Source organism: Alternaria alternata, assembly GCF_001642055.1.
Source record: "Alternaria alternata strain SRC1lrK2f unplaced genomic scaffold CC77scaffold_10, whole genome shotgun sequence".
Taxonomy (NCBI): domain Eukaryota; kingdom Fungi; phylum Ascomycota; class Dothideomycetes; order Pleosporales; family Pleosporaceae; genus Alternaria; species Alternaria alternata.
The window spans coordinates 511,844-530,071 of record NW_017306199.1 but is presented as its reverse complement, the minus strand read 5'-3'; the positions used below and the strand labels follow the sequence as shown (position 1 = coordinate 530,071).

The window sequence follows — 18,228 nt, the reverse complement described above, 5'->3', positions numbered from 1 at the left end:
CGGGCGTGTTTCCAGTAAATGTTCGCTCATGGTTGATATGTCGCGTCTCAGTCTCTCGCCGAAGGGTTCTGTTGGGCGGTCAAGCCATGGAAAAGACGAAGCTTACGAAGACATCCATTTCTATCGCAAGGTAGCAGTCCGAAACATCCGGTGTGATTCAAAGGAAGAAGAGCGCCTGGAGATAGTTCCGAGTCCGCATGGTGGTCTCTGGTGAACTTAGACAGCTGTTGCGTCCGCGGGCGCGTTCTTGACATGGTAGATTCCCTGACGTCACTTGTCACCATTGCTACAGCTAGCGTCTTCAACATGTGAAAAGAACAAATACACGCGTTTCAGCTTCGCAGCAAGTACTATATGTATAGCTCATGTCCACCGCGCTTCCCAACATAGCAGCTACACGCGATTGCTGGTTGGGTGCGGAGCTAATCGCCCCGAAGACCCTATTTGTTCGGCTCCCGAATGTCAATTCTTCGCCGACTCTTACGACCCTCCGATGAACGGTATCTTCCTGACCGCTAGCTGCACGCCTTGCAGACTTCCATATCCAGTGGTTACGCTTGCCGATTTCGCATGTTTTGCAACGCTTTCCCAGCGGGCTCCCCATTGCAGCATGCATTTCCCCGAAGGTCTGCTATCTTCTAGACCCTTTGGAACCAATCGCAAAGCTGCCACAAGCGTCAGAGGATGACTTCCGCCAGGATCGTGCTTCGCGCAGAACCGATGTGGGGTTTGTCAGCTCCGGTTTGCTGGGGCTGGGGTTCAATAGCCCCGTAAGATTCGCATCTGTAATTTTCAGCTCCTGCACCCCTAGAAGTTGGCAAGGTCGAAATGCAATCGAAACGGAACATGTCAAGTATATATTCGTGTCGAAATACACTATACATGCATCGCAAGCAACTGTCACCCCCAACCTCAACATCTAAAATCATCACTGCGATGCATGCTACTGACTCAGCGTTACGAGCGCGTTCTCTATCGGATGACTAGCCCGCTCTAAACGCAAGACTGGCTAATCTGTATTCTGCGAACGCACGGACTGCGCCCTTCAACTCGACATCCTGCAGAATGCGGTTTAGCGGCTGTAGGAAGTGTGCAGTGCTTTCTTGGGTATGGCCTAAGGTGTGAGTCTGAACCAGCAGTCGTACTTAGGATCCATCATCCCGCAACGACATCTTGCGCCTTATCGTCTAATCCGTACAGAGGGCGCGCACTTGTCTTTTAATCCTCCGAAAATCATTGACACCGACCAATACGATCTGGTCTTGCTTGTGAGATCGTGGTCCGCCATCATGGCTACTCCTAGTGCAGCCTTCGATATGGCAGACTTTGTCGATTTCGGGGAAGCAAGCATGCCCAATGTGTCACAAGAAACCGATCACAGCGTATCAGGAACCTTGCTACAACAAAGGTGAGTTTGCCGAGCATCGTCGTACAACCTCGACTTGAAACTTGCTTGTTGCGGGTTGGCAAGGATCGTGGCTCATACTTGCCAACTCGCCTTAGTATAGTTCTAACATGTACTAGCGTTCCATCAGATGACGACTCTGGAGCTCTGGAGCAATCCAACAGTGCTCAACCTACGAGTACAGACTTCAACACAGACTTTAGCAGCTGGCTTCCACGATACCAGAAGCCTGCTCATCCATGCGAATACTGTCGATCGAGATCACTGGAGTGTTTCGTCTATAACTCCGATGGCTCAAAGCAAACCGGATGCTCCCCATGCAACGCTTTGTTCCGACCATGCAGCTTCAGCAACCCCGAGAGGATGCCAGGTATGCGGCAGAGGACTGCACTAGACACCTTAGATGTCGTGGCCGAGAACGATACGCGACACTTTGGTGGACTTACGGGCAAGAAGCAGATGCGATCGCTGGGTCATCTTGGCCCAATCGAAGATGGGAAAGAGGATGACGAAGGTCTTAAGAAGGGTGCCGCAGGTGCTCGCTTTCCTCGAGCCGCTGTCAAAGTACTGAAAGATTGGATGCTGATGCATATCGATCATCCTTATCCTACCGACGAAGAAAAGGAGGATCTGAAGCAGCAGACCGGCCTGTCGCTCAACCAAATCTCTAACTGGATGGCCAACACACGGCGAAGGCAGAAGAATCGACCCAAGCGAAGCGCATCGCCGAGCCTTCGACCTTCGACAGAGGCTATCAATATCCCAGCAGGCAAGACCTGGGAAACTTTGAGTACGTACACCGAGTCTGGGTTCACTCGCTCTCATAAAACTCTGGCGTCGACATCCACCGGAAAGTTTATGACTTTCCGAGTAGGTGAAAAGCGTCCAGACGTTGAGCACAGAATCCCAGATACTGGCGCATCATTTCAAGTGCCAGCGCTCCAACAAACGGAAGTTTTGGGTTAACTCGCGACAGATCCTTTTGAACGATGGAAACACTCTCCCCCTGAGAACGAACCGGCGCCACTGGAAGCTATTGCCCACGCTGTTGAAACCTTTGACCCACCAGAATCTGCCAGTCTGAGTAGTAGCTACCGTAGAGATGGCTCTAACAACAGCACTGGAAGCTTCTCAGTATTTAGAGCACCGTCTATCTCGTCTTTGGAGACTGGTCTCACGCAAATGTCTTCCGGCTCTCTTGGATCTCGCAACTCAGCTTACTCGCATGGATCACGGCACTCTCTAGGCTCCTTGAACAGTCTGAAGTCAAAGGAGAGGCGGAGGCGTCGCCGTCTCCCTACCCGAGCAGCGAAGGCTAGTCCTGATGAGGGTCAACGTATCTTCCAGTGCACGTTCTGCACTGATGCCTTCAAGTCCAAGTATGACTGGTACGTACAGCCTCCCGCCTCGTGTGAGGAAGCAGAGTTGCACAGCCCTCGATCTGCAAGGTCATGATACCTCAAATATCTCAGCGGCTTCACATACTTGCAATGTCAAATGCTAATGTATCAAAGGTCCCGTCACGAGAAAAGCCTTCACTTGTCCCTGGAGAAGTGGTTATGTGCACCAATTGGAGAGGTTGTCGCCGACAAGGCTACCGGAAAGTCCAGATGTGTTTACTGTGACGAGCTAGATCCCAGTAAGGACCATTTGGCGACGCACAACCACTCGGCTTGCTACGAGAAAGGCCCAGAGTCTCGAACCTTCTACCGGAAAGACCATCTTCGACAACATCTGCGACTCATGCATGGTTGCAAGATGATCGCGAGTATGGATACATGGAAGTCCGAAGCCCAATACATCAAATCCCGTTGCGGTTTCTGCGGTATGAACTTTGACAAGTGGGAAGATCGTACCGCCCATTTGGCAAAGGAGTTCCGAAATGGCGCAAGCATGAAGAACTGGAAGGGATGCAGAGGCCTAGACCCTCATGTCGCCATCCATGTGACCAATGCTATGCCGCCGTATCTTATTGCTAACGAGAGCAAATCTCCGTTTCCCTTCTCCGCCAGCAACACCACCAGCCTCAAGGTACGTACTACCGTAGCGAACATGCGGACCCACAGTGAGGTCAAACTCCACGCAGATCTTCGCTGAAGTCTACTTTGCTAATCTTCCAACAGCAACTCAACCTATCGGTGGAGAACAGAGATCTTGAGTATCTTCTGCCCAACTTTGATATCAACACCGCGACGAACAATATATCCGCCGCATACCAGACCGGAAGTGATCCTTCAACAATCGGGCCTATCGTCTTGACAACACCCAAAGATTACTCCTCTTCAGAGTCGCCAACCAACAACCCCAATGCAACTTGCTGGGAGATCCTTACATTGCAACTGGGACGCTTCGCACGAGAGTATATCGACAAGCATGGAGCAGGAACCTTGACCGACGAGATGCTACAGAAGGAATCACGTCGTATCCTGTATGATGATGACGATCCATGGAACCAGACCTCTGCCGACAACCCTGAGTGGTTGAACCTGTTTAAAAAGGCCCACGGGATCGACGCCCAAGCCCCAGTACAGAGTGAGTGTTTGAGATTATATACGCCTGTCATGCTATGTCTAACATCAAACCAGATATTAATGGAAATCACGAGATTTTTGAAGATCTCGGTATCAACTACGGCTCTGCTGTGGACCCAAGCTTCGATGCGAACAATGTTTTCCGTTGCACCTCCATGGCCCAGGACGACCCGATGCGTGCCATCTCCTACGAATTCGCGCTGTCCGGCTCTACCAACTTCATTCAAGGACATGCACGAAACCTCTCCTCAGGTCACGAAACACCCTACAGTATACCGGGGCTAAGTGGATCGCCCACCTCACCAGCCTCGTACGCCCCCATTACAACGGCCGCCAGTACAGACAACCTCCTGGGTGTATACGAGCCCATCTCAGAACTCGCATGCACAGCAGCAGGTAGCGCAGGTCCCTGCTTCGGCGAACATGGCGAGATTGGGTTCGCTACGAAAACTGCCGGGTCGCCGAAGAGGAGGTACTGGCTTGACGAAACGAACGCGCATATGGCGCCATTCACAACCAGCGCAGCCGCACATCCTATCCTTGACTGCCCGACTGCTGGTGAGTCTACCGTCGACGATTTCCAATTCCCGTCCTGGGATCAGTTACCCGAGGATTTGCAGAACCCGACGAGTAGTGCAGACTATAACTCTGCTATTTCAATTGCTACTACCGGGGTCAGCATGTCGGCGGTGGAGGGTGCTGCGTCGATGCCTTGGGATGATATGGATTTTGCTATGGACTTGGACATGGATTTGGATATGAATCTGAATCAAGCATGAGGCAGAGGGGGGTCTTTCGATCTTCGCTTGTAACAGTGCTTTTTCGTTTCTTATTTAGAACGCCGGTCGCTTATACCCAGCGTTAACGTAGTAGGCGTACATCTGGGGTAAAAGGTTTCTCCGCTTCTCGGGTCCATGCTCTATGAATCAACATGACATTAATGGCTTCACACCTAGACTTGATGTTGTTGCCCGACCATTCAATATACCATAGTGAAAGTGCACTTCAAAAATACTTATTGCGCCTTTTACTAACTATTCGAAGCCTTACGTGCGACGAAGGCTTTTACAGTTATGCTTGGAGTAGAGCGAAATAGTTCCATGTGGTAGTGCGATACAGTATGTTAAAGGCCCTCGCCTTACCTTGTTGTCACAAAATAAGACCTTGCATGCTACCAAGGCCTCCACGATTAGGCTCAAGGTACACCGTACCAAAGTAAAGTGTTGTAGCAAAGATGTTCACCATTTTTTCATATCATTGAATTCCATTGCATGACTTCTCAGCCTGAAATGGCCCATCTTGCCCACGCATGACCGCTTCTCGTCTTCCAGTCGTTCGACCCTCACTTTAGTAAGATGAATCGAGTAGTCGTTATCTCATGTATCATGTCTTGCAGCGTATCACCCCGCGTCCTATGCTGTCATCTGCTTCTACTCGCGTAACTTCTTGTTTGTCGTTCCACAACCACGCACCTACCCATCACTGTCCTGTACGTAGCCGTAAACACACCGCATACTCCACCTTTGTGCTCCACAACACGAAGGAAACACGTTGCTTCAGATCTTTGTTGTTCCTAAAATGCGGTGTGATTTGCAAGCCTTGCTCACTTATGACCAGTCTTGACTACATAACACGTGTTGTTCGAGTGGCGAATATATCAACATCCTAGGCATTGTGGCGGAGTGGTTATCGCGCAAGACTTGAAATCTTGTTCCTTAGGGAGCGTCAGTTCGAATCTGGCCAATGTCGTCTTTTTTGCCTATCTATCTGCTGTGCTGTTGACTGTGAGCCATTGCTGTTTGGTTAGGGCTGTACGATACACTTTGGTTCGGAGGCCACGTGGGATGCCTGGATCGTGACACCACAAGTTTGGGAACACGCATCCCTTTGGTATCATTCACTAACTTTTTTTTGATTTGGTATACATACCATCTTTCTTACCCTGACCTACAGTTGATCCGCGCTGACTCTTTGAACGATGATACCTGATGATGCGCCACCTCCGTTGCAGATGACAGCTGCACCATACTGTCCAACCTTCAGCTGATGTAGTAGTGTAACCAGGATCCTGCTTCCGGAGCTACCCAGGGCGTGACCCAGAGCAATAGCACCACCTCTTGGGTTCACATTGTCCGTGCCGAGACCAAGGATCTTGGCATTGGCCTTGATAACGGCAGCGAAGGCCTCGTTGAACTCCCAGATAGCGATGTCGTTCTTTGAGAGACCGGATTGCTTCAGGAGTTTCTCAACGCAGGAAGCGGGGGCGACGGGAAAGTCAATGGGGTCTAAGTAGAGTCAGTGAGAGTGGATGAGCACAAGAGTCTGTGAGTACATACCAACGGCAGCATCGGCGTAGGTGACGACCTTTGCCAGTACACGGCTGTCCTTGCCGTATTGCTGTGCGATTTCCTTGCTTCCGAGTATCAATGCTGAAGCGCCATCACTGAGGGGCGAGCTGTTCGCCGCTGTGACTGTGCCATCTGGTCCCTTTTCGAAAGCTGGTTTCAGCGTGGAGACCTTGTCCAGCTTCAGCTTGTTGTACTGCTCATCCTCGGAGATGATAGTCTCGCCCTTCCTCGATTTGACAGTGACTGGCACAATTTCATCTTTGAAGAGTCCGTCCTTGTATGCTTGCTGTGCGCGCTTATATGTCTCGATGGCGTAGTCATCCTGGTCCTGTCTTGAAACTTCGTACTTCTTTGCCGTGTTCTCTGCACAGTTGCCCATGTGGATCTGGTTGTAGACATCCCACAGTCCGTCAGCGATCAAGCCGTCCTGCAGCTTCTGGTGGCCGAATGCTGGTTGCTGGCTGGCCCTGTTCATATAGTATGGAACTCGTGTCATGTTCTCCATTCCTCCAGCGACCTGTGCTTCCGCTTGCCCGAGCTCGATAGTCGAGGCGGCGATGTTTACTGCCTTCAGACCCGATGCGCATACTTTGTTGATCGTGGTGGCTTCGATGTTGGTGGGCAGCCCAGCGAAGATGGCTGCTTGCCGCGCTGGTGCTTGTCCGACGCCTCCGGAGAGGACGTTGCCCATGTAGACGGCATCTATGGAGGAGATTGGGACTTTTGACTTTTCGAGGGCGGACTTAATGGCTGTGGCGCCGAGTTGGGTCGCGGATACTGTTGTGAAGTTGCCATTGAACTATGACTTAGTGAGTAGCTGAGGTAGCTTGGAATACCATATTACTGACCACTGCGGTGGGTGTTCGGCTCGCGCTTATAATGTATGCATCCCGTATCTCTTTCCTTTGCGGCGCAGAGCTGCTGAACTGTCTTTGGATGCTAGCCAGCCGTTGTTGCGGCCGTGAGGCCATTCTCATGGATGTGCGGAGAGCGGAGGAAGACATGGCTGAATGATGTTACTGACAATGTTCAAAGTATACTCAGAACACGGTGAACACGGACCTCGGGAGAAAGGGACTGTAACAAGTCGAAGCGTGAGAACTACATGGCGGCAGCACTTCCGCGGGCAAGCCAAATGCGGGCGGAATGTGGAGGAACCAGGATCCAACATGTATGCCGAGGTTCGGCAGCACACGGCACCGCCCGGCTTAGTTGTTCCCTTTAGCCCATCTCCTTCCGCTTTCATTCGATGTTAGAACGACATCAAGAGTTACTTCCAAGCCATTTTTATGTCACGCTGGCTCTGAATTTTCAACGCGCATCTCGCGTCTCCTTACATGCGACGAAGTTATCCTCGTTGAATCTGTTCTCGTGCATTGTCCACCGCAAACACATTCCTCACCTCATCGAACGTGTCACATGTCTGCTGTCAATCATTATCACGCGTCATCACGACGGCCATGCAGTTTGGCCCTCTCTGCACGTTGCGCATATTGAGGCTCAGCTGTGATACAGGACCCGTCTGCCATTCCGAAGAAGCTGAGCTCGTGGTAATAGTACAAGAAAGTCGTTGATTGAGCACAATCACCCGCACATGACAGTTGACAGGACTGTCGTAGGGCACCCGTCTCACGTTTTGTGATATTTTCTCACCACAACAGTATCGACGCGCAATTCTCTTCTGCTCACCGGTCTGCTTCCGTTAGTCACATTTTCATGTCGGCGATTACTGCTTCAAAGACATCTTGTCACTTCTGTACCATCCGTCAATTTTTTTATTCGTCCTCAGAAAACGCCGCCCTGTAAGCACGGATATATACACGATTGTACCTGCAGCGCCATCGTAGGACTAAGATTGTTTGAGCATGCTGTCTGTAGTACCACGCCAAATGAGTGATGTCCTACCTTGCCTTGCCGCTTTTGGGCCCTCCGATCTTGACGAGCGCGTCATTCCTCACATCCAATGTGGAATCTTTCGGATAGTCGCAGGTTTATGGCTTGCTGTCATGGCCTGGATCGAACACAGACGCATGACTTTGGATAGTAACATTGTACAGACACCAAAGGCTCCTAGCTTTGGCTCAAGTTTCGAGCACACAACTGGTAAGAAGCACAAGCGGATTACCGGGACGTCTTCGCCAGATATAAGAGTAGGTCAAGAGCGCGGCATGAACTGAACCAGGCTCCTACAGTTCAAGTAAGCTTCATCAAAGTCAGCAGACATACCCACTTCTTTCACTAAATTCCAACTTGATCGCAAGATCTCTACCGCTAAGATGCATATCCCAACCCTCATCGGGAGTCTCGCCTTGACAGCCAACACAGCTTTCGCAGCCTACTCTATTGTCAACAACAAGTGTCACTACCCTGTGTGGGTATCGTCTGTCCAGACCACAAGAAGCGAGCTGCAGAAGATCCAGCCGGGCGACACGTGGTCGGAAAAACAGAAACTCGCAGAAGACGGCACGGGCGTCAACATCCAGGTAGTCACTTCAGAGGATGCCTTCGGCACCAGCAAACCAATCTTGAATATGCAGTACTCTTATGGAGGAGGGCTGTGGTACAGCTTGAGCAGTGCAGTCGGTCTCGCCTTTGTGGACGAAAAGGTCCGCATCCACAACACCGATGGTTTGCCTGTGCAGGAGATTGTCTGGATCGGTGACCACAGGCCAGAGAACGTCGCGTCCTACCCCAAGGGCGAGGCAAACTTGACGCTCGAGTTGTGCGATGACTTCAAGCGACGCTTCAAGGCCTAGGTGGCGATGCCAAATGGCTAGCAAGAACGTCTACGGTGGACGTGACGGACCAGAGAGAATGCAATCGTTTAGGGAAAGAAAAGTCTAGTGATGGTCGGGGAAGGGCTAATCAGGTCAGAAGATGGCACATTGTTGTTTTGAGCTTCGCGTATCGCAATATGTAATTCAACTAGATTAGTTGTAGCAATTGGCTGTTCTTGTATGCGAGGTACGCAAGCTGTCCTAACGTCAGTCTTTCCAGATAGTTTTCGCAAAATCCTAATCCATATCAACTTGAGAAAGCTATTGCTCCAGCCTTCTGACGCGTAAAATGATCATGCAAACTTGGTCACATGGGGTGGTGTTCAGCTTGGATGGTTCCATGTCGGCGAACGGTTCAGAGGTGTGCTAGCGCATTTCTTTCACGCTAGACCCCATTTGTAATGCAGCAAGTGATGCTAATGCTCGATAGCCGACCCTTCACTCTCGCAAACCACATCCCGCCTGCCGCATCGTTTCGATTTGCACTGCTTTCGTTGAACGTGCATGCTTGTTTCCTGCGCTCCTAGCGTCATACTGTTTAGTAACTCTAGACTTCCCTACAGCGAACCAAGCGGACCCGAATACTCGCGCAGCCCTGTGACGACCCTGTCTCAAACAGTCGACACCTCCAGCACCCCCCGAGGGTCTCACCTATCGCCATGGTCCGCAATGGCAGTCCGTCGCCGGCGGACAACTTTCCGCTAGGTCATTCCGCGACATCCCCCCAACCTCAACCTTCGAAGCGCGACAAACGACGCAACATGCTCGCCGAGAAGCTTGCGGAGATGATGGCCACATTCTCCGACAATAGGGACAGCCATTACAGAGCCCAGCTTGCCGCGCTACAAGCCGACATCAACCTGATTATGAAGGCGGATCCATATGCGAACCAGCCGCTCGAAGACGGCGGCGAAGAGGCCACAGAGCTCATCTCGCAAATCATGGGGAACAACGTACCTACCGCACCAAGCGCCGGTACCGATTACATTGCGCAATGTGGAAAACACTATTCGCGATTTGTAGATGCCGTCAATGATGCGATGGAAGAGCGCGACTACAACCTGACAATGCTCTGGGTGAGTCCCACGGCTTCTGCTGTACTGAGATGAGACGCTAACCGCCCATGCCAATTAGAACAAGCACGAGAACACGAAGAACGAGATCGAAAACTCGCACTACTACAAAGTCCAAATCGCCGAAGAAGAGCACAAGCTGCTCGCTGCCACCATCCGCGAACGACTCGTCGCAAGCATACAACAACGGACAAACCGACTGAAGCGAGAGAAGGAGCAACTCGACCTATCCGACAGCAATGCGATGCTCCTCCACCCCAATCAATTCAGCATAGGGCATCCTGCAAGCCCTGGTGGTCCACAAGCCCCTCGGAAGACTAGGAGAACAGGACACAAATTTGGCGACGCCGAGGATATGGCTGCTGCTACCGAGCACAAGCGAAAGCGCAAGCTGTACGAAGACCAGGACAACGATTCCCCAGGTCCTTCTGGTCGCCCTACCGAGATGGGCATCGGCTCACCCTTCCGCGAAGCCAAAGCGCGCACCATCAATGCCCAGTTCGAGTCGTCTGCATACTCCCTCGAACGCTTGTTCAGCGAGAAGGAGCTCAACATGGCTATGAACCAAGCCACCATGGCCGCCTCCCACTTTTTCGCCAAGATGAAGAACACAGAGGCTGCACCGCAGGAAGCCACAACAAACGGCAACACCAATGGCACAAACGGCGACCACGCTTCCGAAAACGGCGACGCCATGGATCAGGACCAAGATTCTGACGACGTGCCCGGCGCGACGGATATGATGCGCCAACACTCGTCGAACCCTCACGCTACCCGCGGCGCCACACGCTCAGCACTGAACCCCACGGCAGCCATCGTCAGCGGACAAATACCCCCATTCATCTACAACCCGCCATTCGTTCTGGATGCCAAGATCTTCCAGAAGATTAACGCCTCAGCACCGCCACCACCTCCCCTTGGCGCACACGACATCGAGCAAGATCTGAAGCTGATGCTTAGGGAAGCACCGCCAGACGACGATATCAACGAAAAGCTCCTGCAAGCCGCATGCAACCCCGTCAAAGCGCGCGACTACCAAGTCCAGCCACCTAACTTCTCGGAGCCAGTCCACGAGATGACGAGCGCTCTTAGGAGTACAGCGCCTCATTTAGAGGTGGGCGCAAGCTTAGGTGGTGTTCCGATGAGCGCGCAGAGCAGCATGGCGGGGTGGTCAGACGCTGGTGGAAACACACCGCTGGGACGTTACGGCGACAGAGATTCGCTGGCTGTTGGTGGCCACGGTGGCGGTGTTGCGATGACACGGACAGCGAGTGGTAGCGGAAGGGGACGCGGCAGGGGACGTGCTTAGAAGGCCCGCCGTATACTCTGACGTCCTTGTTCGCTTCCACAATCTGTCTTAGGTTTCGCGATTACGGTTTATATACCCATTATTGGCGTTTTGGTGCGGTGCATGTATGGCGCACTCCTCTTATCGACTTGCGTTGTTATCTCTTTCTGCTCACATAGACATTCCAGGGGGAGTTGTCTATGTACGACGCTTCTTTGAAGCATACCAGGATTGGCTCAGTTGGTTCTACCATGTCTGTATTATAGTACATCAGGATACGAATATAATCAACGTATTGGACTCTGTTAGTGACGACGAACAAGTCAGTGTGAGTTTTGTTAACCAAAGTACAACTTGATGAAACCCATAGCTATATCATGTTGCCTTCGCTAGATATCTTCTTCCCTTACATTTTGGTTGTTCCCTCTCAGATACAACACCGCCTTGCACATCCACCGCGACTTCCTCTCTGGAATACTCACGCTCGCCAAGATGGTCTGACCTCAGAAGCCTGGTGTAAAACTCACTATCTATCATCCACCTGCATCCTGCTGCCCTGCATCCGGAATCAGGCACACCCAACCCGCACATCACCACCTTTTATGTATCTTCGGAGAACGAACCTCACCGTGTTCATCCCGAGCTCCATCCTATAAGCCAACCATGAATACCTAGAGTACCTTCCGCTCTGGAGCACTCACCTTCGCCGCCATGATGGTCTGAGGCCGGATGCCTGGGGTAGACACTTGGGCATCCGCCCCATCCATCTGCATCTCTCAGCTCACCATCGAGCACACCTGGACAAGCCTTTTCATGGCATATAGAAGGCGCAAACACAAAAGAGGTGGGTGTAGCCAACATTCTTTCTTTTATTTTCCTTTCCTATGATGGTGCCTTCATCAACAACCACCCCAACCACTTCCTCAACCACCACGAATGCCTACTTCCCGGTCAAGATGTTTGGGAGGATGTTTGGGATAAAACCTGGACATCCTCCCCATCCACCTGGATCTGATCTGCATCCTCAGTCCACCACCATCAAGTACACCTGGACAAAAGCCTTTCATGGAGCTGGTCTACACGAGCATCGCCACTTTCATCTTGTCTTGCATCTGGTCTACTCTCATCCATGATTCCTGGATCAACCCTCACTTTCGGCTCACCTTCGCTACCATGGATGTTCTCACCGCCATATACTTTCTTTCTCGCGTTCGCTTTGCTCCTGGAATATGGGCTCAGCTCCGATCACCATCTCCTCCTACCGTCGCCTTCTTTAGGAGTTTGCCCTAGCATATACCTCGCAATGTCTGGGGCATCTACGTCGTCATTCTGGAAATGGATGGTGCATCGCCTCGGATATACATCGGCTCTGGTACTGCATTCAAGGGGGGCGTACTCTACCGTACACGTTCCTATTGGAAGCACAAAAATCTACCATGGAATGTTAAGAAATTTTCTGGTGGTGGCTACTACATAGGCCTGGATTCTTCGAGGAAGTTCAGAGATACCCTACCCAAATGGTATTCACTGGGGTTGGCAGTGTTCGTTGGGGATGTAGGAAGCGATGTATACTTCTGGCTAGGTCTTACCTCTAGGCACAGTCCAAAGAAACTGGCACAGTCCAAAGAAACTCAACCTCTAAGTTGCACCCAAATTGTACCCTGAAGGTATTCGGTATGTTTGACATGAACACGTCACAAAACAACAAGTAGTGTATACCTTCAGAGTATACTTTGGACACCTCGAGCAGAGCAAACGCAGGACGGTAATGACGAAGGTGTTGCGACGACTCAACCGTTGGGCTCTGTCCGCTGATCGCAATTGTTGAAAAAATCCTGGACATCTGGAAGCTACTTGAAACTACCCGTCGTTGCCATGGGCGGCATGACATATGGACCCGCTCATGGCGGGGCATTCGCTTATGTCACCGTTTTCAGATGTTGGTGGGGGGAGGGTTCCGTCATAGGCTCCCATCGACCAGCGCCCTTTGTGGCGGCGAAAGAAGAGGCAAGAACATTCAAGCAAAAAGGCGTTGGTACCAACACGCAGGCGGTACAATCGGCGCACTGTGGATCCCTAGTGACAAGAAACTAGGTATTTGCCCCCGGAAAGCGTGCAAGGCAGCTGTTTCTAGTGGGTCGCAGAGCTTGCGCGAGCTTGCGGGAAGGTTCTGGTTGGTTGCTTGGCACGTCGAAGGCGCTGGAATTCTGTAGAAACACCACGCATCCAGCGATACAAAAACTTCGTCTGCCCGCGCCTTGGGACTGTTTCTTCTTCCACTACACACATCAAACCACACTACACCGCGAAAGCCTCACCTTTATAAGTCACCGACTTGTGAGCATATTACGAACTTTTCTTTACCTTTGATACCCCACCACACATACACATCGACATCATGGCACCCGCGATTGGTATCGATCTTGGAACTACCTACTCTTGCGTAGGTATCTTCCGTGATGACCGCATTGAGATTATCGCCAACGACCAGGGTAACCGGACAACACCTTCGTAAGTCGCACAACTGCCTACCTGCAACAAAGATCATGTACTAACGTATCCAGGTTCGTTGCCTTCACTGACACCGAGCGTCTCATTGGTGACTCCGCAAAGAACCAAGTCGCCATGAACCCCGTCAACACCGTCTTCGACGCAAAGCGCCTCATCGGTCGCAAGTTCGCCGACGCTGAGGTCCAGGCCGACATGAAGCACTTCCCCTTCAAGGTCATCGACAAGGGCGGCAAGCCAGTTATCCAGGTCGAGTTCAAGGGCGAGGAGAAGACATTCACACCCGAGGAGATCTCATCTATGGTCTTGACCAAGATGAGGGAAACTGCCGAGTCCTACCTCGGTGGCACCGTTAACAACGCTGTCGTCACTGTTCCCGCATACTTCAACGACTCGCAACGTCAGGCTACCAAGGATGCTGGTCTCATTGCCGGCCTCAACGTCCTCCGTATCATCAACGAGCCTACTGCCGCTGCCATCGCCTACGGTCTTGACAAGAAGACCGAGGGTGAGCGCAACGTCCTTATCTTCGACTTGGGTGGTGGTACCTTCGATGTCTCCCTCTTGACCATCGAGGAGGGTATCTTCGAGGTCAAGTCCACTGCCGGTGACACTCACTTGGGTGGTGAGGACTTCGACAACCGTCTCGTCAACCACTTCACCAACGAGTTCAAGCGTAAGCACAAGAAGGACTTGACCTCCAACGCTCGTGCTCTCCGTCGTCTCCGAACCGCTTGCGAGAGGGCCAAGCGCACTCTGTCCTCTTCCGCTCAGACCTCCATCGAGATCGACTCCCTGTACGAGGGTATCGACTTCTACACCAGCATCACCCGTGCTCGTTTCGAAGAGCTCTGCCAGGACCTCTTCCGCTCCACCATGGAGCCCGTCGAGCGTGTCCTCCGCGATGCTAAGATCGACAAGTCCTCCGTCCACGAGATTGTCTTGGTCGGTGGATCCACCCGTATCCCCAAGGTCCAGAAGATGGTCTCCGACTTCTTCAACGGCAAGGAGCCCAACAAGTCCATCAACCCCGATGAGGCTGTCGCCTACGGTGCCGCCGTCCAGGCTGCTATCCTGTCTGGTGACACATCCTCCAAGTCTACCTCCGAGATCCTGCTTCTCGACGTCGCGCCGCTTTCCATCGGTATCGAGACCGCTGGTGGTGTCATGACTGCTCTCATCAAGCGCAACACCACCATCCCCACCAAGAAGTCCGAGGTCTTCTCCACCTTCAGCGACAACCAGCCCGGTGTGCTTATCCAGGTCTACGAGGGTGAGCGTGCTCGCACCAAGGACAACAACCTGCTCGGAAAGTTCGAGCTTACCGGTATCCCACCTGCTCCTCGTGGTGTTCCCCAGATCGAGGTCACCTTCGATGTTGACGCCAACGGTATCATCAACGTCTCCGCCCTCGAGAAGGGTACCGGAAAGACCAACAAGATTGTCATCACCAACGACAAGGGCCGTCTCTCCAAGGAGGAGATCGAGCGCATGTTGGCTGAGGCCGAGAAGTACAAGGCTGAGGACGAGGCAGAGGCTGCCCGTATCTCTGCTAAGAACGCTCTCGAGTCCTACGCTTACTCGCTCCGCAACACTCTCTCCGACTCCAAGGTCGACGAGAAGCTTGATGCTGGCGACAAGCAGAAGCTCACTGCCGAGATTGACAAGACCGTCCAGTGGTTGGACGACAACCAGACCGCCACCAAGGACGAGTACGAGTCTCAGCAGAAGGAGCTTGAGGGTGTTGCCAACCCCATCATGATGAAGTTCTACGGAGCTGGTGGTGAGGGTGGCATGCCCGGCGGTATGCCCGGTGGCGGCATGCCCGGTGGCGCCCCAGGTGGTGCCGGCGGTGATGACGGCCCAACCGTCGAGGAGGTCGACTAAGCGGATCGCTTCACTGCAGTCTCTTGTCTTCCTTTCCTTGTGCATCTTCAAGCATAGACTTCTTTTCCATGGGTGGTAGTTCACGGAGTTTCACGGCCAATTAATTGAGCCAGTTTCATGGTTTCTTCTTATGCATCGGATGAATAACGATCAACGATTGGGAGGAAAAGTTAGGTGGTGTCAGCATGTACTCTAATAGTGGGATAGTTCTATATCCTGTGTAGAGAATTGAGAGAATACTTCAAATACTTGGTCTTGACTTGTTTTGTGATGTTTGAAAGGACAGATAGAAAGGTGCAACTTGGAAGGTGTTCACGATATGTCTTGACTTAAAACCAAACCCTAAAGGTATACAGTGTGTTTTTGTGTTTGAAGTAAGTGATACAGAAGTCAGTGTATACCTTCAGGATAGAGTTTAGCAGATCTTATATCTTAACCTGAAACCAAGCTCTAAAGGTATACGGGGTGTTTTTATGTTAAAGGTAGCTAATACAGAAGTCTACGTATACCTTTAGGGTGAATCTTAGCAGATCTCATATCTTAATCTGAGACTAAACCCTGAAGGTATACAGAGTGTTCTTGTGTTTGAAATAGGTGACACAGAAGTCATCGTATACCTTTAGGGTGGAGTTTAGCAGATCTGGGGCTATGCAGCCACAGCCCAATCCAAGAGGGTGTACATAGTCAAGACACATCTAGTAGTGCAACTAGGGCTGAGGTTAAAAGGCAGCAGCGTGAGCGAGATCGACAATATGATTATCGCTATCAACGCCAGCTCAGGAAGAACGCATCCCCGGAATTTAAAGCTCGCATACGCATCCACAATGCGAAACAGACGCCCAAGACCTTACTCCGTGAGCAGGCAGACAAAGCAGCCTTCAAGCACTACTGCGACACCTGCAAAGTCAACTCTCGCAATGCAACCGAGCAACGAAAACACTTGTCCGGGGATACTCATGCAGCTATTGTTCAGATAGGTGGCGCAGATCACGACGGATGGTTTAGCTGTCCAACTTGTCCTGGAAAACACTTTGAAACATCTAGAGCTTTCGGTCGACATATCAAGAGCAAAGCCCATTTGGGACACTCAGGGTTGCTCAGTTTCATAAGATTGTCTTTTCATGTGCTAACACCCACTCAGATCTGACCTCCACAGGATGTGGCTTGGTTTGAAACTAAACCCTGAAGTATACACGGTATTTGGCGTTTGAGATAGGCGCTACAGAAGTCAGCGTACACCTTCAGGGTGGAGTGACAACAATGTGTATAGATGCTTGATGCTATGCTATCTGAGGGTATCATGACTATTGTACATGTTGCGACTTGCGCAACAACTCTAACCTCCCTGCGCCTCAAAATGTGATCTCGTCGACAAATACCATGAAGGTTTTCCCTTGTCGTCACCGAAAGAATTCGGTACCCTCCAGGGATTCTTATCCCTTGAGCGGGTATACGACCTGGCAAAACTACCTTGTTGACGTATACCAAGCGCTTGCGTCTCAGTGTTCTGCATGTGTGAACCCATTGTCTACCTTCAGGGTCTACTCTGGCATATGCCATGACCTATCATGCACCTAGCTCCTCCGCACTCCTACTAAATGCTCCCTTGACCTCCTCCCCAGGCCCTCTCTTCCTCCAAACATCCTCACTATTCGGGCCACTCTTTACCCTCTCCTCCTTCTCGCGATACCGATCCTGAATCATCCTCTCCTTGACATCCTGGCCGCTATAACTATTCTTGGTGCGCATGCAGAACCAAAAATCGTTCCAGTGGTCGGAGCAACTGCGCAGTTGTCCGTACCGGTATATGTCGTTGAAGTGGCCGCCCAGCGAGGAGCAGTAGAAGGCGCTGTCGAAGGCTGCGCGGCAGGACATTGAGCGTGGAAGGGTGGGGTCGAATTCCTCGGGGGCATCGGGGGCAGATGAGTTTTGCGAGGTTGACGAGGACGATGTGCTGTTTGTGGAGAAGGAGGGTGGTGCGAGGTGTGGGTGGGCGGCGTAGAAGTCGGGATCGTTGGGGGCGGAGGTAGGTTGATGCTCTATGGTTTGCGTCGGTACATCGCTGGGTTTTTGCACGGGAGCTGAGGTAGTGGATATGGTTTGTGGTTGTTGCTTTGCAGAGGTATCTGCGCCTGAGCTCGAGAAGGGCCAGACCATTGTGAGATGTGTAGAGGACTTGTCGTGGTATAAGGGACGCGCTGTGCAGGAGCTTCGCTGTATTGGTCGAAGCGGGAGTATAACGTGAATTATCGAAAGCCGAAATCGCGACAAAGTTCTGGCCAATGTGCTGCGGATGGCAATTGAACAGTTAACCCAAGCTAGTATGCTGGTATGGAGGCCCAGATGGATCCGCGGGGGCTTGGAGGCGTGGGCAGAAATTCAAGAAATCCGCAATGGAAATGGCACTTCCG

The 18,228-nt window shown here is 51.8% G+C and overlaps 7 protein-coding genes and 1 non-coding gene across 8 annotated transcripts; 6 read left to right on the top strand and 2 right to left on the bottom strand.

Moving 5' to 3' along the window:
* Positions 1–1,289: 1,289 nt before the first annotated feature.
* On the top strand, positions 1,290–4,715 carry CC77DRAFT_1008731 (hypothetical protein; the record flags this gene model as incomplete). The annotated part of the gene is made up of 6 exons (XM_018523553.1): positions 1,290–1,408; positions 1,525–2,195; positions 2,382–2,793; positions 2,920–3,436; positions 3,529–3,937; positions 3,991–4,715. The coding sequence occupies 6 exons, from the start codon at positions 1,290–1,292 to the stop codon at positions 4,713–4,715; spliced, it is 2,853 nt and encodes a 950-aa protein (XP_018386116.1).
* Positions 4,716–5,604: 889 nt separating this feature from the next.
* CC77DRAFT_t44 lies at positions 5,605–5,685 on the top strand. The gene has a single exon. It is a non-coding gene; the product is annotated as a tRNA-Ser (tRNA).
* Positions 5,686–5,883: 198 nt separating this feature from the next.
* Positions 5,884–7,288, bottom strand: CC77DRAFT_1061268 (thiolase; the record flags this gene model as incomplete). Its single annotated transcript, XM_018528412.1, has 3 exons — positions 5,884–6,221; positions 6,273–7,083; positions 7,133–7,288. The coding sequence occupies 3 exons, from the start codon at positions 7,286–7,288 to the stop codon at positions 5,884–5,886; spliced, it is 1,305 nt and encodes a 434-aa protein (XP_018386115.1).
* A 1,272-nt stretch (positions 7,289–8,560) lies between these two features.
* Positions 8,561–9,040, top strand: CC77DRAFT_1061267 (hypothetical protein; the record flags this gene model as incomplete). The annotated part of the gene is made up of 1 exon (XM_018528411.1): positions 8,561–9,040. The coding sequence occupies one exon, from the start codon at positions 8,561–8,563 to the stop codon at positions 9,038–9,040; it is 480 nt and encodes a 159-aa protein (XP_018386114.1).
* A 457-nt stretch (positions 9,041–9,497) lies between these two features.
* CC77DRAFT_1020359 (hypothetical protein) lies at positions 9,498–11,727 on the top strand. Its single transcript, XM_018525029.1, has 2 exons — positions 9,498–10,137; positions 10,196–11,727. Exons 1-2 carry the CDS (start codon positions 9,721–9,723, stop codon positions 11,441–11,443), a joined length of 1,665 nt encoding a protein of 554 aa, XP_018386113.1. The 5' UTR covers positions 9,498–9,720; the 3' UTR covers positions 11,444–11,727.
* A 491-nt stretch (positions 11,728–12,218) lies between these two features.
* CC77DRAFT_1020358 (hypothetical protein) lies at positions 12,219–13,149 on the top strand. The gene has a single exon (XM_018525028.1). It carries the CDS (start codon positions 12,488–12,490, stop codon positions 12,710–12,712), a length of 225 nt encoding a protein of 74 aa, XP_018386112.1. The 5' UTR covers positions 12,219–12,487; the 3' UTR covers positions 12,713–13,149.
* Positions 13,150–13,728: 579 nt separating this feature from the next.
* CC77DRAFT_74722 (heat shock protein 70) lies at positions 13,729–16,222 on the top strand. Its single transcript, XM_018533063.1, has 3 exons — positions 13,729–13,933; positions 13,987–15,648; positions 15,865–16,222. Exons 1-3 carry the CDS (start codon positions 13,821–13,823, stop codon positions 15,872–15,874), a joined length of 1,785 nt encoding a protein of 594 aa, XP_018386111.1. The 5' UTR covers positions 13,729–13,820; the 3' UTR covers positions 15,875–16,222.
* Positions 16,223–17,383: 1,161 nt separating this feature from the next.
* CC77DRAFT_1008726 (hypothetical protein) lies at positions 17,384–17,974 on the bottom strand (the record flags this gene model as incomplete). Its single annotated transcript, XM_018523552.1, has 1 exon — positions 17,384–17,974. The coding sequence occupies one exon, from the start codon at positions 17,972–17,974 to the stop codon at positions 17,384–17,386; it is 591 nt and encodes a 196-aa protein (XP_018386110.1).
* Between the last annotated feature and the right edge of the window lie 254 nt (positions 17,975–18,228).